The sequence below is a fragment of the Heptranchias perlo genome, chromosome 16 (genome assembly GCF_035084215.1).
Source record: "Heptranchias perlo isolate sHepPer1 chromosome 16, sHepPer1.hap1, whole genome shotgun sequence".
NCBI lineage: Eukaryota > Metazoa > Chordata > Chondrichthyes > Hexanchiformes > Hexanchidae > Heptranchias > Heptranchias perlo.
The window spans coordinates 7,329,697-7,353,902 of NC_090340.1; the positions used below are offsets into that span (position 1 = coordinate 7,329,697).

The 24,206-nt window shown below is 43.8% G+C and overlaps 1 protein-coding gene across 1 annotated transcript in view; it reads right to left on the minus strand.

The window, feature by feature from the left end:
* Positions 1 to 24,206, minus strand: part of hydin (HYDIN axonemal central pair apparatus protein) — a 1,099,250-nt gene that overhangs the window by 532,377 nt on the left and 542,667 nt on the right. Inside the window, exons 31-32 of the mRNA XM_067997614.1 lie at positions 19,216 to 19,425; positions 4,497 to 4,634 (exon numbers count right to left, since the gene is read on the minus strand). Coding sequence (XP_067853715.1) covers positions 4,497 to 4,634; positions 19,216 to 19,425 — 348 coding nt within the window. The remainder of the gene's footprint in view (positions 1 to 4,496; positions 4,635 to 19,215; positions 19,426 to 24,206) is intronic.

The following is a 24,206-nucleotide window of genomic DNA, read 5'->3' on the forward strand; positions in this document are numbered from 1 at the left end:
TCCAAGTCATTAATGTAGACCACAAACAGCAAGGGACCCAGCACCGATCCCTGTGGTACCCCACTGGCCACAGGCTTCCAGTCACAAAAACAACCTTCGACCATCACCCTCTGCCTTCTGCCACTAAGCCAGTTTTGTATCCAAAGTGCCAAGGCACCCTGGATTCCATGGGCTCGTACCTTCTTGACCAGTCTCCTGTGGGGGACTTTATCGAAGGCCTTACTGAAATCCATGTATACCACATCCACTGCGTTACCCTCATCCACACGCCTAGTCACCCCCTCAAAAAATTCAATCAAATTAGTCAGACATGATCTTCCCTTGACAAAGCCATGTTGACTATCCCTGATTAATCCTTGCTTCTCCAAGTGGAGACTAATTTTGTCCTTCAGAATTTTTTCCAATAATTTTCCTACCACTGATGTTAGGCTCACTGGCCTGTAGTTCCCCGGTTTTTCCCTACTCCCCTTCTTGAATAATGGTATTACATTAGCGGTTCTCCAGTCCTCTGGCACATCCCCTGTGGCCAGGGAGGTTCTGAATATATGTGTCAGAGCCCCCGCAATCTCCTCCTTTATTCAACATGTGCCCAATCAGCCCCTAATGGAAGCTTCTGCAGTCATCTGCACTCAGACTCCTAGACTATCACCATAACACAGCTGCACAGATATGCATTTTAAAGATGCATAGCAAGCATCTGCAAAAGCTGCTTGGATTTCCTTGTTTCAAACTTTTCTTCCTCTTCTTTAGATTGCACCCATCCCCAGACAAAACGGTGGGCAGGTAGCTCCACTTAGGCTCCTGTCTGTGTTGCTTTCGAGTCGGACACTTAAGCCTAGATTTTCTGATTAGTGTAATCTTAAAATAAATGAGCTACCGTTGGTTCTAAAATAAAGACATTCAGAAAATCGAGGCCTTGTTTATTGTATCCATGTGATTTATATCAATTGGTGTTAATTGTATTCAGGTGGTGCGTATCAATTGGGAATGCTCTTGTATCCATTTATAAGAGAGCTGATCTAGGGTTTGGTGTGGATGTAATGTGGAGCTCTGTGAATAAAGGCTTGGAAGCAACTGAAGACCAGGCTCCAGTATTCCATCCTTCACCACCTGGCTATCCAGTTTATAACAGGCCTTACAGATACACAAGTGGAGCTTGGAGTGAGGTTCCTGTGCCAATTTTCACTCGTTCCCCCGGGGATGTGTTCAGCCTCCCCTCGGCACTATTCTGCCATGGTAGCGATGATGTTGGGAACTCCACATGGGGATTAATGTATTGGGCCCGTCTGAAGAAATGCCACAACTGCACCATCAATCAATCCACAAGAACAACAACTGAAGAGGTACAATAATAGCCTAGCAATTGCCATGTGTGATATTAACTTACATATTTAGCATATTCTGATGACATTAGTCCCCTAATTTAACCTGATGTATTATCGTTCAAATACATCTGTATGCTAATATCACAAACAGTAATTTCTAGTCTCGAATCTCAAAAAGTGCACCAGAGTCACAGAGTGCAGAAGGTACGTGCTGGTGCTTGGGGTGAGGATCCCCCGTCGACACAAGGCCAGTGGGGTGGTCCACATGCCTGGGCTCTACCCACCTTTCTTCCACCACATTCCCAGGCCACGGGTGCCGTCTACTCTTTGCCAGATTTTCCGTGCTTCCCTCTCCCTCTGCTTTTCTGCAGTTGCCATTTACACATCCTCCAGATCCATTTTTGTTTCTGTACCTGTCCCATTGTCACCCTCTTTTGCCCCGCACCATCATACCTTTTGTCATTTAATCACTCCTGCCCTCCCTCAATCACAGACCTTCCCCTTTGTTCTTTCCCTGTCCACCCCCCCACCCAATTTTCCTTGGCTCTGTACTTGCTTAAAAATTGTTAATCTCCAACATCTTCCAGTTCTGATGAAAAGTCATCGACCTGAAGCGGTGACTCTGATATTTACGGGGAGGCAGGGAGGGAGTGGTGGGGGTGGGGGTGTGCAGTTGTTGTGTCTGGGAAGCTCAGAAATGCGGGGATCACAGAGGTCTGGCCGAATTTGAATTTGAATTTTTTTCTGTATTTCTGGGCCGGCAGCTGGCCAGATTGAGAGGCTGGCTGTCGGATGGGAATGCCTGCACTGGAAGGCCGCAGCTGCGGAGCGGAGGGGAGGGAGGGTTCACGGGGGTGGGGGAGTGATCCCAGGACGGGATGATTGTGAGAGGAAGAGATTGCGGGTTGGTCTGGAGATCGGGGAGGCCAACCATGGCAGATTTGCTTGAGGGGTCGTGGGGGGGGAAGCACTCCTGCTCCTCCTGGCCCACAAGCAGTGCTGGAAAGGCACTTACCTGCTGGATCCAGCCAGTCTCACCTCCCTTTAGCTGTTGGGTTAGGCGAGCCCTGGGAAACCTGGCCCGCAGGCATTAAATGTAAAAGTCTGTTAAAATCTGAGGCATGCAGCCTCAATAACATATTTAAATTACTGACCCGCCTCTGGAGAACAGGATCATCGCCCCCCCCCACCGCCCCCGCCAACCAGCCCTGCTTAAACCAGAGGTAGGCGTGTTCACGGCGGGTTGGGATCGGTTTCAGGTTATTCAGAATTGAATCTACCTCCCGCCCCTCTTCCACTTGTCCTGGTGGGTTAAAATTTCCGTCGTTAACTCTGTTTCTCTCTCCACAGATGCTGCCCGACCTGCTGAGTGGTTCCAGCATTTTCTGTTTTTATTTCAGATTTCCAGCATCCACAGTATTTTACTTTTGTCTTCAACTGAATTAACAATAATCTGTTTATGTGAGAACACTATATATATATATATATATATATATTTAAATGGATAGCTGGTATATTAGAACACTGACTGGCTAGTGTTCAGTGAGCCAGCTACTGACGATTATCACCTTTTTAGATCCTTTAACAGAACATAGGAACAGGACTAGGCCATTTAGCCCCTCAAGCCTGTTCCACCATTCAATGAGATCATGGCTGATCTGTGATCTAACTCCATAAACCTGCCTTAGCCCCATATCCCTTAATACCTCTGGGTAATAAAAATCTATCAATCTCAAATTTAAAATTCACAATTGAGCTAGCATCAACTACCGTTTGCAGAAGAGAGTTCCAAACTTCTACCACCTTTTCAGTTTAGAAGTGTTTCCTCACTTCAATCCTGAAAGTCCTGGTTCTAACTTTTAGGCTACGTCACCTAGTCCTAGACTCCCCAACCAGCTGAAATAGCTTCTCTCTATCTACCTTATCAGTTCCCCTTAATATCTTGGAAACTTCGATCAAATCACCCCTTAATCTTCTAAATTCCAGGGAGTACAACCCTAGTTTATGTAATCGCTCCTCATAATTTAACCCTTGGAGTCCAGGTATCATTCTCGTAAATCTACGCTGCACTCCCTTCAAGGCCAATATATCCTTCCTAAGGTGTGGTGCCCAGAACTGAACATAGTACTCCAGGTGTGGTCTAACCAGGGCTTTGTATAGCTGTAGCATAACTTCTACCCCCTAGTCCTCTAGATATAAAGGCCAACATTCCATTAGCCTTTTTGATTTATTTCTGTACCCGTCCATGACATTTTAATGATCTATGTACATGGACCCCAATAAGTCTCTTTGGACCTCCACTGTCTCGAGCTTTTCACCATTTAGAAAGTACTCTGATCTATCCTTTTTAGGTCCAAATTGGTTGACCTCACACTTGCCTATATTGAAATCCATTTTCCACAGTTTTGCCCATTCATTTAATCTATTAATATCTCTTTGTAATTTTATGTTTCCATCTACACTGCTTACAATGCCACCAATCCTTGTGTCATCGTCAAACTTCGATATGTGGCTCTCAATCCTGTCATCTAAGTTGTTAATAAATACAGTGACTACTTGAGAGCCTAACATGGATAGTGGACCACTAGTCACATCCTGCCAATTTGAGAACTAGCCCATTATCCCTACTCTCTGTTTCCTGCCGCTCAGCCAATTTCCTAGCCAGGTCAATAATTTGCTCTCAATTCCATGAGCTTCGCCTTTAGCTAGCAGTTTCTTATGAGGGACTTTATCAAATGCATTCTGGAAGTCCATATAAACAACATCCATAGACATTCCCCGTCCAGTTCTTCAGTCACCTCTTCAAAAAATTCAATCAGGTTCGTCAGGCATGACCTACCCTTTACAAATCCATGCTGGCTCTCTCTGATCAGCTGAAAATTTTCAAGGTGTTCAGTTACTCTATCCTTAATTATCGATTCTAGTAATTTCCCGACAACAGATGTTAAGCTAATGGGCTATAATTCCCTGGTTTCCCTCTCTCACCTTTCTTAAATAGCGGAGTGACGTGTGCAATTTTCCAATCTAGGAAACAAACAAATGATGCAGAAGTTACATCTGTAATAAGACATCTCCTGCCAGGAAACATGCTCACTTTGTCTGCTCCTAGTGCTCCCCCCGTTGTTTTAACAGGAGGCATTTTCTCCGGCTATCATAAGGGAATTTACTAACTGTGAAAGGAGCGATGAGTGGCACTCCTGGCAGAGGCTCTTGATCAGCGGCCTGCTCATGATTCAAAATGGTGAAGTCAAACCCGACCTTCCCAGTGTTCATCAGGGTAATTTCAGTCACAGCAACGTGGTTAAACAGCTAGGAGAAGAAAAGAAAATAGAAATGTTATTTCTTTTAATTCAAAATTTGCAGACTATTTTACAGTCAGGAAACACAGCCCATTCGGCAGGATCAGTTCTGTCATTTACCTGAGTAACGTGCCTACAAGTTGAGAATGTCACAAAGAATGAGATAAGTCAGACTATCTACTTTATAGAGTCTTTTTCACATTCTGTCTGCCAGGCAAGACCGAAGAGAATATTTAAGATATTGATGTTGCTGACATCAAGTAGGACAAGGGCAATACACTCAAGTTGGTTAAGGGCAAACTTGGGACTGATGTTAGGAAGAAATCCTTCATACAAAGAGTAACATTTATAAGCAGTTTCCTTAAGGACTCGCGTGTGGCGGCTCCTGAGCTGTGCTTCATTCCAACTTTTTTGAAATTTAATTTTCTGTGAGCAATGCCACAGGAGATCTACCAGTACAGGCCCCATCTGCCTTCTCAGGTGGATGTAAAAGATCCCATGGCACTATTGGAAGAAGAGCAGGGGAGTTCTCCCTGGTGTCCTGGCCAATATTTATCCCTCAACCAACATCACTAAAACAGATGATCTGGTCATTTATTTCATTGCTGTTTGTGTGATCTTGCTGTGCGCAAATTGGCTGCCGCGTTTCCTACATTACAACAATGATTACACTTCAAAAATTATTTCATTGGCAGTAAAGCACTTTGGGACGTCCCGAGGTCGTGAAAGGTGTTATATAAATGCAAGATTTCTTTAATAAACATTTTGATAGACTTCTAAGTAAGGGAGTGAAGGTGAAAATTTTGAAAGACATTTAAGAGCCAGATGGATGTTGTGATGGGGAGTGTAGGCTTTTTCTTCTGGATGGATGTGTTAAAATTGGCCAAATGGCCCTCCTTGTCTGGATTTACCTTGGATGTTTATGAAGATGCCCATGTGACTCTCCCTGCATTGTATAAAAGGACTAACTGATGGCCTGTCCTTACCCCTAGTGTGGAAGATGTGAATGAAGAATGCCTGAATGATTTTCTCCACAGGAAAGCACTCTAGTACTGCACCTTTACTGAGTCATTTTGGTGCCAGCAGATTTCAGGTAGACCAGTGGTTGCAGAGTGCCACCACTCTTGACTCCTGTATATCATAGAACTCTACTCTCAACCTCATGTCTGCAGGGATGTGATCCAACATGTCAATCCCTGGAAACTGAGAAACTCAAGAGCCAACTAAAGTACAGACCACATCTCACCGGCCTTTCAGTATGAGCTGTTAACATCCCAGTATCTGTAGTCCCAATATTTTACTGTGGAAGCAATTAGTGCTCCTTGAAATTCACGACAAATATCTTGTGACTGTAAAGGTTTTATAGAAAAAAATTGTGAAAGGGAATCATGTTACTTCCTTTTTGCACCATGCATATTCTGTATGCAAAACCATGGCTTAATTTTCATTGGTTATAAATAATCCAATACAGCCATAATTGGACTTTCCATCTGGCTGCACACTTTAGCCTGGTATGTAATATGAGGAAGACATGAATGTGACCCCCATTTCTAGCACATGGGAGGGCAGGAAAAGGCTACAGAGTATGCAAATTAAAACAAGGGACCTTTGCCTCCATTTTAACAATGTTTACAGTAAAAGAATATCTCAGCAGGTTATTGCTCCATTACACTAAGCCATGAAGTGGCAGGATGCGTTTTTTTCATGGAGCTGTGCAGATAGCGAGCTCTTGACCTAAATCAACAACAACTTTTATTTAGCACCTTTAACTTAGTAAAACGTCCCAAGGTGCTTCACAGGAGCGTTATCAAGACACCGAGTCACATAAGGAGATATTAGGACAGGTGACCAAAAGTTTGGTCAAAGGGATAGGTTTTAAGGAACGTCTTAAAGGAGGAGAGAGAGAGATAGAGAAACGGAGAGGGTTAGGGAGGGAATTCCAGAGCTTAGAGCAGCTGTAGGCATGGCCGCCAGTGATGGAACAATGAAAATCGGGGATGCGCAAGAGGCCAGAATTGGAGGAGAACGGAGATCTCGGAGGGTTGGAGGGTTGGAGGAGGCTACAGAGATAGGCAGGAGCAAGGTCATGGAGGGATTTGAAAACAAGGATGAGAATTTTAAAATCAAGGTGTTGCTGGACTGGGAGTCAGTGCAGGTCAGCGAGCACAGAGATGATGGGAGAATGGGACTTGGTGCGAGTTAGGATACGGTCAGGAGAGTTTTAGATGAGCTCAAGTTTATGGAGGGTGCAAGGTGGGAGGCCGGCCAGGAGAGCATTAGAATAGTCAAGGGATGGTGCTGAGCAGAGCAGAGGCCAGGAACATCCCCACAGGGAGACAGAAAGCAGGGAAGAATCAACCCACCCTCTCATCGTGGTGTGTGACCTGGGGAGTCTTGAACAAAAAGCTTAGAGGAGAAAATATAAAATACATTATTTTTAAAAAATACAGTCCTTTCATGAGAAGAATATTTTTCCTCCTAAAATTAAGCACAAAAAAATTAACAAGATCTGAAAGCAGAGTACAGCTCCGCAAATTACCGACACTGAAACATGCTGCGAGTGATCATGTCAAGTCACTCAGCTGCAAGAATGACATTGGCAACCAGGAAACCTGGGACTAGGTATGTCTACTGGACTTAATGGTGAATGTTGTGCCCAATGAATTTCTTGCCTCTGCAGCCGAAGTTATTAACAAGCTGAAGCGAGAGCCTGCTCGTCATTCATCCACTAAACAGGACTCTATTAAAGTAGCAATGAACGCAAGAACTACTGGAAGAAAGCTGAGGGCCTTCAGATCAATACTTGAAGCCTCTTTGGAGCAATCGAGAGCTGCTGCAATAGTATGTTATAATACAATTGTTGTGAAGCTAAATGAGTCAATGGAGATTTAAATGTCAGATCAGTGGTTATGCTCATCCACAAGGGCATATAATTACACAAAAACAATCCTAAATAATTTTTCTGTTGGCTAAAAAGTCTGTCATCAATAATAGTTGACACAGTTCCTTGGGGTTGGTGTGAATAACTAATAAGGACTGAGCTGTTCCACAAACCTATGAGGATAACCAATAAATAGCCAAAGAATGGTCTGCACAGATAAAGGAGATGAAATCGTTTTTTGGCGAAAGCACAAAATGGGCAATAGCGAATCGGCAGCCTGTTTTACACTGCGTCCGATTTTCTTTTCCCATTTGCTGGATTTGTAAAGCAGGCTGCCAATTTGCCGAAGACCGATTTCCCCCCCGGAAAGTCTTAATGAACCAATTCACAGAGCAGATGGACCCTGCAGTGCCAGGGAATTTTTATCCCATAGATGTTGCGTGTGCCCAGGTGTCTGAGAGAAGGGCCACACCGTTGAGTTCAAATACAAACATGTTGTCGGTTTGATTTGATTGTATGTTTGATTGACAGCTATTTTTGAGTTGAAGAGACACTTATGTGTATTTCATTTGTTTTGGTCAATTTTCAAAAAGTATTTCTCAGCATTTCTGGTTCAAATTGAGTAATCTATGTGAAGCTAACAGAGGGATTCAGATAGAGCAGAAATATTCCATGGACAGTCAAAAGAAATAAAGAAAGAACCTGATTTTTTATAGTGTCCTCAGGACACCCCAAAGTGCTTCATAACCAATGAAATACTTTTGAAGTGTAGGAATCATTAGAAGTTGTTTGCGTTCATTATTCAAAACAACTTGAATTTTAAAGCAATTTCACTGTCTCTTTCTGAAGTTTATAGAACACAAAACATATATACACACAGCCCCACTTTAAAAAAAACAGCTTTCTCTTCAATAATACACAATAGAAATTTTACTTGAGAATGTTGTCCTCCAACTTTTTTCAAATTGTTTTGAAAAACATTTGGGCAGAAACTGCAAGAAGTTGAAGCAAAAATATTGCTCAATGGATCTGACTGATTGATACTGATGCAGATGTATTCAGGGAGATTAGGTAAGATCAGACGCAATCCAAACTCAGCTCAGAGTGGAAAACATCAACTCCAAACCCAGTATTTCAGGAGAGGCTGAAGCCTTGGAGTAATGTTGGTATTGGATGGGGATGACTTAGAACATCAATGTGGCTGGCACATTGCAAGCTGTTCTGCATAGGTCCTTTCAAGAAAAGGAGAGAGAAAACAGGGAACTACAGGCCAGCTAGCCTGACATCAGTTAACGGAAAATGCTGGAATCTATTATTAAGGACGTGGTAACGGGGCACTTAGAAAATCATATAATTAGGCAGAGTCAACATGGATTTATGAAAGGGAAATCGTGTTTAACAAATCTAAAGGAGTTTTTTGAAGATGTAACTAGCAAGGTAGACAAAGGGGAACCAGTGGATGTAGTATATTTGGATTTTCAAAAGGCATTCGATAAGGTGCCACGCAAAAGGTTGTTACACAAGATAAGGGCTCATGGGGTTGGAGGTAATATTAGCATGGATAGAGGATTGGTTAATGGACAGAAAATAGACAGTAGGAATAAACGGATCATTTTCAGGTTGGCAGGCTGTATCTAGTAGGGTGTCGCAAGGATCAGTGCTTGGGCCTCAGTTATATACAATCTATATTAATGACTTAGATGAAGGGACTGAGTGTAATGTATCCAAGTTTGCTGACCATACAAAGCTTGGTGGGAAAGTAAGCTGTGAGGACACAAAGAGTCTGCAAAGGGATATAGACAGGTGAGTGGGCAAGAAGGTGACTGATGGAGTATAATGTGGGGAAATGTGAGGTTATTCACTTTGGAAGGAAGAATAGAAAAACAGAATATTTTTTAAATGGTGAGAAACTATTAAATGTTGGTGTTCAGAGAGATTTGGGTGTCCTGGTACAAGAAACACAGAAAGTTAACATGCAGGTACAGCAAGCAATTAGGAAGGCAAAAGGTATGTTGGCCTTTACTGCAATGTGGTTGGAGTACAAGAGTAAGGAAGTCTTGCTGCAATTGTACAGGGCTTTGGTGAAACCACACCTGGAGTACTGCGTACAGTTTTGGTCTCCTTATCTAATGAACAATATACTTGCCTCAGAGGCGGTGCAACGAAGGTTGAGTAGATTGAGTAGAATGGGTCTATAGTCTCTTGAGTTTAGAAGAATGAGAGGTGATCTCACTGAAACATATAAGGTTCTGAGAGGGCTTGACAGGGTAGATGCTGAAAGGCTGCTTCCCCTGGTTGGAGAGTCTAGAACTAGGGGGCATGGTCTCAGAATGAGTGGTCGGACATTTAGGACTGAGATAAGGAGGAATTTCTTCACTCAGAGGGTTGTGAATCTTTGGAATTCTCTGCCCTAGGCGGTTGTGGATGCAGAGTCATTAAGTATATTCAAGAATGAGATTGATAGATTTTTGGACTCTAAGGGAATCAAGCGATATGGGGATCGGGCAGGAAAGTGAAATCAAGATCGTAGATGAGCCATGATTTTATTGAATGTCTTGAGGGGCCGTATGGCCGACTCCTGCTTCTATTTCTTATGTTCTTATGTTTCACCACACTGAAGGCAGATGGCCATCTGGTTGATGAGGTAACAGCTGCTGGAAGATATTACTGGGAAGCTGGATATGAGAACAGGTGGTCACGTATTCAGGGTTTGGTTCTTTTCATGATTGGGTTGTCCATGCCTTGGGCAGAGGGAAGGTGGCAATATACTCACGCATTTTATGGTGAGGATCTGGAGTCCGAGCTGCAGACATTGCAAGGCATCAGGGAGGGAGAAAGTTACCTGGACACTTTGATCCAGGAGGCAGTCACGCCCCTTAGACTAAATACTGTAGAATTGGCCCGTGGTCAGGGACAGGAGGGTGCGACTGCGAGTGAGGCAGGTACAGGGATCCAGGAGTTAGCATTGCAGGAGCCACAGCCTCTGCACTTGTCCAATAGATACAAGGTCTTGCAGCCCTTGTGGACGAGTGCAGGGACTGCAGGGAGGATGAGCAAACTGGCCACGGCACCGTGGTTCGGGGGCCATTCAAGTGGGGGGAGTAAAAAGGAATGCGGTTGTAGTAGGCGACAGTATAGTTAGAGGGATAGATACTGTTCTCTGCAGCCAAGAGCGAGAGTCCCGAAGGCTGTGTTGCCTACCCGGTGCCAGGGTTAAGGACATCTCCTCAGGGCTGGAGAGAAACTTGGAGTGGGAGGGGGAGGATCCAGTTGTCGTGGTCCACGTAGGCACCAATGACATAGGTAGGACTAAGAAAGAGGTTCTGCTGAGGGAGTTTGAGCAGCTAGGGACTAAATTAAAAAGCAGAACCACAAAGGTGATAATCTCCGGATTATTATCTGAGCCATGAGCAAATTGGCACAGGGTAAATAGGATCAGAGAGATGAATGCGTGGCTCAAAGATTGGTGTGGGAGAAGTGGGTTTCGATTCATGGGGCACTGGCACCAGTACTGGGGAAAGAGGGAGCTGTTCCGTTGGGACGGGCTTCACCTGAACCATGCTGGGACCAGTGTTCTGGCAAACCGAATAACTAGGGCGGTAGAGAAGGCTTTAAACTAAATAAAGGGGGGGAGGGCTCAAGTGGGGCGAAGTTTAGATTGATAAAGAGAAAAGACAAGGAAGTAATACAGGAAAGTGATGGGGGTAATGATAAACAGAGTGTGTCAGGAAGGAACAGAGCGTACAAACATAAGAGTGCACTAGCAAATGGGGCCAGGGTAGGAAAGAATGGTAAAAAGACAAAATTAAAGGTTCTTTATCTGAATGCGCGCAGCATTCGTAATAAGATAGATGAATTGACGGCACAAATAGAAACAAATAGGTATGATCTCGTGGCCATTACAGAGACGTGGTTGCAAGGTGACCAAGGTTGGGAGCTAAATATTCAGGGTTATTTAACATTTCGGAAGGATAGGAAAAAAGGTAAAGGTGGTGGGGTAGCTCTGTTAATAAAGGATGAAATTGGTATAATAGTGAGAAATGATCTTGGCTCAGAAGATCCAGATGTTGAATCAATTTGGGTGGAAGTAAGAAATAGCAAGGGAAAGAAATCACAGGTGGGAGCAGTATATAGGCCCCTTAACAGTAGCTACACTGTAGGGCAAAATATTAATTAGGAAATAAGGGGGCTTGTAAAAAAGGTAATGCAATAATCATGGGCGATTTTAACTTTCACATGGATTGGACAAATCAAATTGGCAAAAATAGCCCTGAGGAGGAGTTCATAGAGCATATTAGGGACTGTTTGTTAGACCAATACATCGCGGAACCAACTAGGGAACAGGCCATTTTGGATCTAATAATGGGTAACGAAACAGGATTAATTAATGATCTCAAAGTAAAGGATCCCTTGGGAAGCAGTGATCATAACATGATAGAATTTCACATCCAGTTTGAGAGCAAGGATCTAGGGTCTAAAACTACTGGATTAAATTTAAATAAGGGCAATTATAAAGGAATGAGGGCGGAATTGGCTAAAGTGGACTGGGTAAACAGATTAGATGGTATGATGGTGGATAAGCAGTGGCAAACATTTAAAAAGATATTTTATGACTTGCAACAAAAATATATCCCTGTTAGGAGGAAAGACTCCACAAAAAGGGTGAACCAACCATGGCTAACTAAGGAAGTAAAGGATGGTATCAGGTTAAAAGAAAAAGCATACAACATGGCAAAGATTACTGGTAAGCCCGAAGATTGGGAAAACTTTAAAAACCAGCAAAGGATGACTAAAAGAATAATAAAGAGGGAGAAAATAACTTATGAGAGTAAACTAGCAAGAAATATAAAAACTGACAGTAAAAGTTTCTACAAGTATATAAAAAGGAAAAGGATAGCTAACGTAAACATTGGTCCCTTAGAGGATGAGACTGGGGAAATAAGGAAATGGCAGAGGAATTGAACAGATATTTTGTATCTGTGTTCATAGTAGAAGACAATAATAACATACCAATAATAGTAGAAAATCAAGGGGCAAAGGGGAGGGAGGAACTCAAAACAATCACTATCACTAGAGAAAAAGTACTAGATAAACTAATGGGTCTAAAGGTTGACAAGTCCCCTGGACCTGATGGCTTGCATCCGAGGGTCTTAAAGGAAGTGGCTACAGAGATAGTGGATGCATTGGTTGTAGTCTTCCAGGATTCACTAGATTCAAAGGTCCCAGCGGATTGGAAAGGAGTGAGTCAGAAAGCAGGTAACTATAGACCAGTTAGCGTAACATCTATCATTGGGAAAATGCTAGAATCCATTATTAAGGAAGTAGTAGCAGGACATTTGGAGACTCATAATACAATCAAGGAGAGTCAACATGGTTTTAGGAAGGGGAAATCATGTTTGACAAATTTATTAGAGTTCTTTGAGGAAGTAATGGTCAGGGTGGATAAAGGGGAACTAATGGATGCAGTATATTTGGATTTCCAAAAGGCATTCGATAAGGTGCCACATAAAAGATTACTGCACAAGATAAGAGCTCATAGTGTTGGGGGTAATATACTGGCATGGATAGAGGATTGGCTAACTAGCAGAAAACAGAGAGTCGGGATAAAAGGGTCATTTTCAAAATCGACTCGTGGGGTGCCGCAGGGATCAGTGCTGGGGCCTCAACAATTTCAATATATATCAATGATGAAGGAACACAGTGTCTTGTGGCCAAATTTGCTGACAATACAAAGATAGGTGGAAAAGCAAGTTGCGATGAGGACACAAAGTGTCTGCAAAGGGATATTGACAGGTTAAGTGAATGGGCAAATATTTGGCAGATGGAATATAATGTGGGAAAATGTGAAGTCATCCACTTTGGGAGGAAAAATAAAAAAACAAAATATTATTTGAATGGAGAAATACTACAAAATGCTGCGGTACAGAGGGATCTGGGTGTCCTTGTACATGAAACACAAGAAGTCAACATACAGGTGCAGCAGGTAATCCGGAAGGCAAACGGAATATTGGGCCTTTATTTCGAGGGGGATGGAGTATAAAAGCAGGGAAGTCATGCTACAACTGTATAGGGTGCTGGTGAGACCACACCTGGAGTACTGCGTACAGTTCTGGTGCCCTTATTTAAGGAAGGACAAACTTGCATTGGAGGCAGTTCAGAGAAGGTTCACTGGGTTGATTCCGGGTATGGAAGGGTTGTCTTATGAGGAAAGATTGAACAGGTTGGGTCTATACTCATTGGAGTTTAGAAGAATGAGAGGAGACCTTATTGAAACATACAAGATTCTGAGGGGACTCGATAGGGTAGATGCTGAGAGGATGTTACCCCTCATGGGGGAATCTAAACCTAGGGGGCATAGTCTCAGAATAAGGGGTCGCCCATTTAAGACGGAAATGAGGAGGAATTTCTTCTCCCAGAGGGTCGTGAATCTTTGGAATTCTTTACCCCAAAAAGCTGTGGAGGCTGAGTCATTGAATACATTCAAGGCTGAATTAGACAAATTTTTGATCAGCAAGGGAGTCAAAGGATATGGGGAAAGGGCAGGAAAGAGGAGTTGAGGTAAAAATCAGATCAACCATGATCTCATGGAATGGCGGAGCAGGCTTGAGGGGCCGAATGGTCTTATGATCCAGGACGCTTCCCGCGGATGAACTGCAGTGACGCCAGCTGTTGCTCGAGCTCCGGATTTCAGACTGGAGCAACAGCTGGCGTCACTGCAGTTCATCCGTGAAGCTGAGAGCTACGTGGATAGCACGTTTCTGGAGGTGGTCACCCCACAGCTTAAGAGAGTGCAGTCAGAGAGAGACTGGGTGACCGCCAGGCAGACAAGGAGGACCAGGCAGGTAGTGCTAGAGTCCCCCTAAGGGCATCTCGCTTTCTAACCAGTATTCAGTTCCTAATACTGATGAGGGAGAGGGTTCCTCTGAGGATTGCAGCCAGACCCAAGTTCACAGCACCGTGGGTGGCTCAGCTGTAAGGGGTGTGGGGGTGTTGGGGGGAGGACAAACGTCAGGAGAGCAATAGTGATAGGGGATTCAATAGTTAGGGTAAAAGACAGGCATTTCTGTGGCCACAGACATGATTCCAGGATGGTATGTTGCCTCCCTGGTGCCAGGGTCAAGGATGTCACTGAGCGGCTGCAGAACATTCTGGAGGGGGAGGGTGAACAGCCAGAGGTCTCGGTCCATATTGACACCAACGACATAGGTAGAAAGAGAAGCAGGACCTCAAAAGTAGTAATCTCTGGATTACTCCCGATGCCATGCTCCAGTGAGTATAGAAATAGGAGGATAGAGCAGATGAATGCGTGGCTGGACAGACGGTGCAGGAGGGAGGGCTTTAGATTCCTGGGGCATTGGGACCAGTTCTGGGGGAGGTGGGACCTGTACAGGACGGACGGGTTGCACTTCAACAGAGCTGGAACCAATGTCCTTGTGGGGAGTTTTGCTAGTGCTGTGGGCAGGGGTTTAAAACTAATTTGTCAGGGGGATGGGCACCAGGATGTAGCATTGGAAAGGAGAAACAAGGTGCACAAAGGATTGGGAGAGAAAGATAGCACTAGAGTAAGAAATAGTACGGTATTAGGTGGGATCAGACTGAGAGACAATACAAGAAGGTCTAAGACTGGTATGCAGTGCATGTGTGTAAATGCACGAAGCGTGGTAAACAAGGTTGATGAGTTGCAGGCGCAAATAGTCACATGGGAATACGATGTCGTGGTGATAACGGAGACCTGGCTCAAAAAAGGGCAGGAATGGGTACTAAATATTTCTGGATAGAAGGTGTTCAGTGAACATAGGGAAGGAAAAAAAGGAGGGTGGGTGGGTGGCAGTATTGATTAAGGAGAATATTGCAGTGCTGGAGAGAGAGGATGTCCTGGAGGGGTCAAGGACAGAATGTATTTGGTTAGAGTTAAGAAACAATAGAGGTGCCATTACACTACTGGGTGTATTCTATAGGCCACCAACTCGTGGTAAGGATATAGAGGAGCTAATTTGCAGGGAAATTACAGAGAGATGCAAAAGCCAAAGAGAAGTGTTAACTTGGGATTTCAACTATTGTAATATAGACTGGGATAGTAATAATATAAGGGGCAAAGAGGGGGAGGAATTTTTGAAGTGTGTTCAGGAGAACTTTCTTGACCAGTACGTTTCCGGTCCAACGAGGAAGGAGGCATTGCTGGATCTGGTTCTAGGGAACGAGACGGGCCAAGTGGAGCAAGTGTCAGTGGGGGAATATTTAGGGAACAGCGATCATAATATCATAAGGTTTAGAATACCTATGGAAAAGGATAAGGACCACTCTAAAGTAAAAATACTCAATTTCAATGGGATGAGAACAGATCTGGCCCAGGTAAATTGGAATCAAAGATTGGCAGGCAAAACTGTAATCAAACAATGGGCGGCCTTTAAGGAGGAAATGGTTCGGGTACAGTCTAGGTACATTCCCACGAGGGAGAAAGGTAGGGCAATTAAGGCCAGAGCTCCCTGGAAGACAAAAGAGATAGTGAGTAAGATGAAGCAGAAAAAAGGGGGCATCTGACAGATGTCAGGTTGATAACACAAGTGAGAACCAGGCTGAATATAGAAAGTTCAGTCGGGAAGTGAAAAAGGAAATAAGAGGGGCAAAGAGAGAGTATGAGAATAGACTGGCAGCCAACATAAAAGGAAATCCAAAACTCTTCTACAGGCAAGGAAACAGTAAACAGGTAGTAAGAGGAGGGGTGGGGCCGATTAGAGGTCAAAAAGGAGATCTACTCATGGAGGCAGAAGGCATGGCTGAGGTACTAAATGAGTACTTTGCATCTGACTTTACCAAGGAAGAAGATGCTACCAGAGTCTCAGTAAAGGAAAATATAGTTAAGATACTGGATGGGCTAAAAATTGCTAAAGAGGAGGTACTGGAAAGGCTAGCTATAATTAAAGTAGATAAGTCACCCGGTCCGGATAGGATGCATCCTCGGTTACTAAGGGAAGTTGGGTGGAAATTGTGGTGGTACTGGCCATAATCTTCCAAACATCTTTAAATACGGGGTTGGTGCCAGAGGACTGGAGAATGCAAATGTTACAGCCTTGTTCAAAAAATGGTGCAAGGAGAAACCCATCAACTACAGGCCAGTCAGTTTAGCCTCAGTGGTGGGGAAACTTTTAGAAACGATAATACGGGACGGAATTAGTTTTTTGATGAGGTGACAGAGAAGGTCGATGAGGGCAATGCAGTTGATGGGGTATATATGGACTTTCAAAAGGCGTTTGATAAAGTGCCACATAATAGGCTTGTCATCAAGATTGAACCCCATGGAATAATAGCAGCCTGAATACAGAATTGGATAAGTAACAGGAAACAGAGAGTAGTGGTGAACGGTTGACTTTCGGACTGGAGGGAGATGTACAGAGGTGCTTCCCAGGGCTCAGTACTAGAAGCAGTGCTTTTCTTTAGGAGAGGCAATATAAACTAAAGGGCACAATTCTAAAAGGGGTACAGGAACAGAGAGATCTGGGAGTATATGTACACAAATCATTGAAGATAGTTAGACAGGTTGAGAAAGCGGTTAAAAAAGCATACAGGATCCTGGGCTTTATAAATAGAGGCATAGAGTACAAAAGCAAGGAAGTCATGATGAACCTTTATAAAACACTGGGTCGGCCATAACTGGAGTATTGTGTACAGTTCTGGGCACCGCAATTTAGGAAAGTGAAGGCCTTAGAGAGGCTGCAGATGAAATTTACTGGAATGATTCCAGGGATGAGGGACTTTAGTTACGTGGATAGACTGGAGAAGCTGGGATTGTTCTCCTTGGAACAGAGAAGGTTGAGAGGAGATTTGATAGAGATATTCAAAATCATGTATGGTCTAGACAGAGTAGAAAGAGAGAAACTGTTCCCATTGGCAGAAGGGTCAAGAACCAGAGGACATAGATTTATGGTGATTGCAAAAGAACCAAAGGTGACATGAGGAAAAACTTTTTTACACAGCAAGTGGTTGGAATCTGGAATGCATTACCATGGAGGCAGATTCAATTGTGGCTTTCAAAAGGGAATTGGATAAGTACTTGAAAGGAAAAAAATTGCAGGGCTACGGGGATAGGGCGGTGGAGTGGGACTAGCTGGATTGCTCTTGCATAGAGCCAGCATAGACTCGATGGGCCAAATGGCCTCCTTCCACGCTGTAACCTTTATACGATTCTAGCATTCAGACTTGGGCTGATAAGTGGCAAGTGACATTCATGCCAGACAAGTACCAGGCAATGATCTTCTCCAACAAGAGAGAGTCTAACCACCTCCCCTTGACATTCAACGGCATTACCATCACCGAATCCTGTAGCAGTTAGATCCTGGGGGTCACCATTGACCAGAATCTTAACTGGACCAGCCTCATAAATACTGTGGCTACAAGAGCAGGTCAGAGGCTGGGTATTCTGCGGCGAGTGACTCACCTCCTGACTCCCCAAAACCTTTCCACCATCTACAAGGCACAAGTCAGGAGTGTGATGGAATACTCTCCACTTGCCTGGATGAGTCCAACAACACTCAAGATGCTCGACACCATTCATGACAAAGCAGCCCGCTTGATTGGCACCCAATCCACCTTAAACATTCACTCCCTTCACCACCGGCGCACTGTGGCTGCAGTGAGTACCATCTACAAGATGCACTGCACCAACTCGCCAAGGCTTCTTCGACAGCACCTCCAAAATCCGCGACCTCTACCACCTAGAAGGACAACGGCAGCAGGCGCATGGGAACAACACCTGCACGTTCCCCTCCAAGTCACACACGATCCTGACTTGGAAATATATCACTGTTCCTTCATCGTCACTGGGTCAAAATCCTGGAACTCCCTGCCTAACAGCACCGTGGGAGAACCTTTACCACACGGACCGCAGGGGTTCAAGAAGGCGGCTCACCACCACCTTCTCAATGGCAATTAGAGATGGGCAATAAATGCTGGCCTTGCCAGCGATGCCCACAACCCATGAATGAATTTTTAAAAATCTGTTTTCCTCCTAAAGAGGACACAAACATAGGCTTGGCAGTTGTCTAATGACTAATTCATAGTCATACACCACAGATTTAGGCTCTCCAGCCCATCATGCCTGTGCTAGCTCTTTAAAAGAGCTAACCAATTAGTCCCACACCATTGCTTTTTCCCCATAGCTCTGCAAACTTTTCCTTTTCAAGTATTTATCCAATTCCCTTTAGAAAGTTACTACTGAATCTGCTTCCACCACCCTTTCAGGCAGTTCTGTGCACACTTTTTATTCAATCGAGATGCCCAAGCATTCCAGGATGCAGTGTAGCAGGCAGCACAAACCCAACCAGGCAAGCCTCCATTCAGGTACGGAAAAGGCTGCCAAATGTGTTGTGACAGTATTTTTCCTCAGTATAAAATGGGGAGTACTTGAATAAAGGTGGCTGTTCCATTGTTTACCCTTTGTGATGTGACAATTGGATCCATGAAACAGCTGAAGCCACGGGGAGTGGTTGAGGCAGAGATTATAGCATCTTTAAGGGAAAATTCGATATATATTTAAAGCTGAGGCGGACACAGAATATGGGGAGAGAGAGTGGGGCAGTGGAATTAGTTTTGAACAGGTCTAGTAAATAGCTGGCACAGAAACAATAGGCCAAGCGGTCTACTCCTGATCTGTGAATTTGCCAGATTCTATGAAGCAGCTGTCGGTAGATAAACACCATTTTGTTGTACTTACCTGGTGACCATAGTCAATCTCCTTTCTATCAAATGCATATTTGATAAATGATGCCTCTCCTTTCAGTGTAACCTCATATGTTGGCCCACCTTCCACCTCACATATGGCTTTCACCTCGCTTATGATGTTCATGTGGCCATAAAATGTAAAGGCCACCTGTTGAATTTCGTTTGGCCGTAGAACACCGAACAGTGGAAGGATGTCGAACACCTGTCAGACAGAGGGACATGCAATTAAAAGAAAAAAGGAAGACTTGCATTTATACAGCACCTTTCACAGCCTCAGGACGTCCCAAAGCGCTTAACAGAAAAATGAATTACTTTAGAAGTGTCGTCACTGTTGTAATGTAATGGCAGTTAATGGTCTGAGCCATATCTCTTATTTAAGGAGATTGTTTCGGCAATGGTGAATAGACAGCAGCCCACTTAAGATGAAGCGGTTAACATTATACTGTGTGAAATTTGCAGTTACAGGCCTCAAATGTGTTAAAAGTGGCAAAGCTCTGCCTAATACATGGTCTGCAGGGAAGGGTCAAGTGGTGTTAATTTAATCTTCCCTCTTTGCCCCTTATTTTCATCCTCTGTCTCTTCTCAGCTTAATTTGTGTTTGCTTTTGCTTGCGAATGAGAGAAAGAACTTGTATTTATATATAGCACCAGATCGCATCTCCCAAAGCATTTCACATATAATGCATTACTTTGTAAGTATTTTCATTGTTGTTTTGAGGGCAAACACAGTAGTCAACTTGTGAACAGCAAGATCCCACAAACAGCAATCAGATGAATGACCAGTTAATCTGTGTTATATGGTGTTTGGTTGAGGAGAAATGTTGGCCAGATTTTTGGTAGAACTCCCTTTTCAAATAGTGCCATGGAATCTTTTACATCCACCTGAACCACCAGAGCAGGAAGGTATGGATTCAGTTTCACATCTCACCTGAAGGCAGCACCTTCGACAATGCAGCACTCCCTCAGTACTGCATCACAGTGTTAGTCTAGATTATGTTCTCGAGCCCTAGAGTGAAGCTTGAATCCACAATCTTCTGATTCTGGTGAGAACTCTACCAACTGAGCGAAGCTAACACTTGAAAACAAGAGAATGACAGGATCTACAAAGGTAGCCCATTTAAGTGCAAGATCCCGAGGCAGGAGGGAAGAGGTTACAATCTCATAAGAGGCTCTCCGACAAATTTGTGAGGGCTAGTGAGCATGCTTAAAATCAATTGCAAAACCACTTGGAGGAGGGAGAGTTTTTCCAGCAGACTTAGTGCTAGTGGGAAACTGAAATGGTCTTCATCACAGGAGTAAAGACATATCACAATATTAACAAATGCCACCAGCAGTATTCAAACATTTCAATGAACCTTCCCTCTAATTGCTATGTTTGGACTTTTTGCCCCACTGAGTACATAACCTCAACTCAAAAAACAATTAACTGATTGGTGCAGTGATGAGAGCTGCATTTTTTTGGCTCATCGCTGCACCAGTTTGTAAATTGAAAAATTGGACCCGGGCAACAATACAGCCCACCTATCCAGTTAACATAATTTAGTCAATAGTAACCCATTATCAGTTGTGCCAGCAATCAAGCATAAATTGGTACACTGGACATGGACCAGCGTGTACTATTGAAAAAAATACAGAGCACTAAAATTATCCACCTAATATTCTCCCCAAGCATCATAAGCAAGTCTTTATCTTAAGTAAATGTCATCATACCTCTCAATTACCCTGATTTATTTGGTGTGAAACCAATTTTGTGGATGAATTTCAATCCGATTCAGCTGTCCCAGCATTCCTGAACTTTAAAATATCCTCTAAACTGATGATTCTAAAACTTTTGGAGTGACGGGAGTTGGGGGAATAAAGCAAGTTTTGTAAGTGCTTAATTTGTTTTCTTCAAAAAGAAAGACTTGCTTTAATATAGAGTTTTTCACCACCTCAGGACGCCCCAAAACACTTTATAGCCAATGAAATCTTTTTGAAGTTTAGTCACTGTTGTAATGTAGGAAACGTGGCAGCCAATTTGTGCACAGCAAGATCCCACAACAGCAATGTGATGATGACCAGATAATTTGTTTTAGTGATGTTGTTTGAGGAATAAATATTGGCCAGGACACCAGGGAGAACTCCCCTGCTCCTCTTCGAAATGGTGCCATGGGATCTTTTACGTCCCGAGAGAGCAGATGAGGCCTCAGTTTCACATCTCACCCGAAAGATGCAGTACACTCCCTCAGTACTGCACTGGAGTGTCAGGCTAGATTTTCTGCTCAAGTCTCTGGAGTGGGACTTGAACCCATGACCTTCTAACTTAGAGACGAGAGAGCTACCACTGGCTGACACTTAAAACACACTTCTTGGACAGCCGAAAACACCTTATTGTATTTTGGACCATCAAATTCAATGAAGTGTTCATGCCTCTGATTGAGGGACATGGGAAAGAACATGTTAAGACCACTCCAGACTAAAATTTCCTTACTGTTTAACAGCTTCTTTATCAGCATCTGCAAAGAGTAAAGACCACTAGACAACTTGGGTGCAACTTAAAAAACTGGGGCTATTTTCATTGGAATGGAAGAGATTATGGGGTGATTTTGATCGAAGTGTTTAAAATTATGAAGGGATGAAACAGAGTAGATAGAAAAAAAACTGTTTCTAGACATTGATGGTTCTAAAATAAGGAGACATAGATCTAACATACAGAACGGGAGTTTAAAAAAAAACTTGTATCAGCAAAAGTGATCGCGATACTGCTGAATTGTCATAAAATCTAACTGGTTCACTAATGCCCTTTAGGGAAGGAAACTTGCTGTCCTTACCTGGTCTGGCCTGCATGTGACTCCAGTCCCACACCAACATGGTTGAAGTGATCTAGCAAGCCAGTCAGTTGTATCTTACCACGACAGTGGTTCAAGATGAAGGCTCATCACCACCTTCTCACGGGCAACTAGGAATGGGCAATAAATGTCAGCCTTGCCAATGTTGCCCATATCCAGAGAATGAATTTAAAAAATAGGAATGAAGGCTTAATGCTAGTGGGAAACTGATCTGGCCTTCATCCCGGAGTTAAAATATTTCTCCTTGATACTGAAGATCTGTGGTTCTGTCTTTCATGTTTGCCGGTTAAGGATTATGCTTGTTATGGTTTTAATAATCAGAAATGATCACAGTGTTTGTGCGATATTGCTTAAGTGGAGTTGGTATGCTTGAATATCGCACTGTGGGCTCAAAGACCTTTTGTGCCAACACTGGTTGGACGTATTCCTGGAGGTTTCATCACATGACCTCCCGCCTGCAACTGACCTATCCAGTCAAACAGCCTTTTTTCCCTATCTCCAATATTTTTATAATTAACAAACAAGTGTTCAAAGAAAATGAAAAAAAATGTCCCTATGATTTTTCTCCTGCTTGTTGCACGCACCAGTGTCCAGGAGGTTAATGTTTAATTTGGAGGGTTGGCAACCCTATTTATGCAGGTAAGAAAGTGGTGTATGTATGTGAGGGGAGATTGTGAATAATAGAGACACATGCACCTAAGGGAGAGAGTGGCATGTATGAGAGCAATGCGTGTGGGTGAGGGGAAGAGGCATACAAGGAGACTTATGTAAGAGACAGAGACATAAACGCAGAAATCCAGTACTGGACGAGCAGAAATTTCCTCCATCTAAATATTGGGAAGACTGAAGCCATTATCTTCGTCTTCAGTCCCCGCCTCAAACTCCGTTCCCTAGCCACCGACTCCAGCCCTCTTCTTGGTCACTCTCTGAAACTGAAACAGACCGTTTGTAACCTTGGCATCCCATTTGACCCTGAGATGAGCTTCCAATCCCATATCCGTTCCATTAACAGGACCGCCTACTTCCACCTCCATAACATCGCCCGTCTCCACCCCTGCCTCAGCTCATCTGTTGCTGAAATCCTCATCTATGCCTTTGTTACCTCTAGATTTAACTATCCCAAAGCTCTCCTGGCCGGCCTCCCATCTTCCGCCCTTCATAAACTTGAGCTCATCCAAAACTGTGCTGCACCGTATCCAAACTCGCACCAAGTCCCATTCGCTGACCTACATTGGCTACCAGTCCGACAACGCCTGGATTTTAAAATTCTTATCCTTGTTTTCAAATCCCTCCATGGCCTCACCCCTCCCTATCTCTGTAACCTCCTCCAGCCCTACAACCCTTCGAGATCTCTGCACTCCTCCAATTCTGGCCTCTTGTGCATCCCCAATTTTAATCGCTCCACCAGTGGCAGCCATGCCTTCAGCTGCCTAGGCCCTAGGCTCTGGAATTCCCTCCCTAAACCTCTCCGTCTCTCTCCCCTCCATTAAGACATTCCTTAAAACCTATCTCTTCAGTCAACTTTTGGTCACCTGTCCTATATCTCCTTATGTGGCTCAGTGTCAAATTTTGTTTGATTTCGCTCCTGTGAAGGATCTTGGGAAGTTTTACTACGTTAAAAGTGCTATATAAATGCATGTTGTTGTTGAAATGCATGTGAAAGAGAGAGATATGTATTAGACAGACAGAGAAGTGTGTATGAGAGAAAAAAAACCCAGAGGTGTGCGTGTGAGAGAGACAGAGGTATGAGATAGACACACACATATGTGTGAGATAGAGAGGTGTCTGTGTGAGAGAGAGAGAGAGAGAGAGAGAAAAACACAGATGTACATAAGAGACACAGAAAGAAAGTGAGAAAGAGAAAAAGACAAAGATGTATGTGAAAGAGAAAGACAGAGGGGTGTGTGAGGGAGAGAAAGACAGAAGTGTACATGAATGTGAATGAGAAAGAGGTGCGTGAGGAACAAAGACAGAGGTGTGAGAGAGACAAAGAGGTGCATGAAGCAGAGAAAGACAGAGATGTGCGGCAGAGAAAGGGGTGCATGATGGAAAGAAAAACAGTGGTGTGTGAGCAAGAGAGGGAGAAGTAAAAGAGCTGGGTGAGTGCACGTGAGTGAGAAAGAGGTGCGTGAGTGCTCAGTATTTCAACCAGTTTA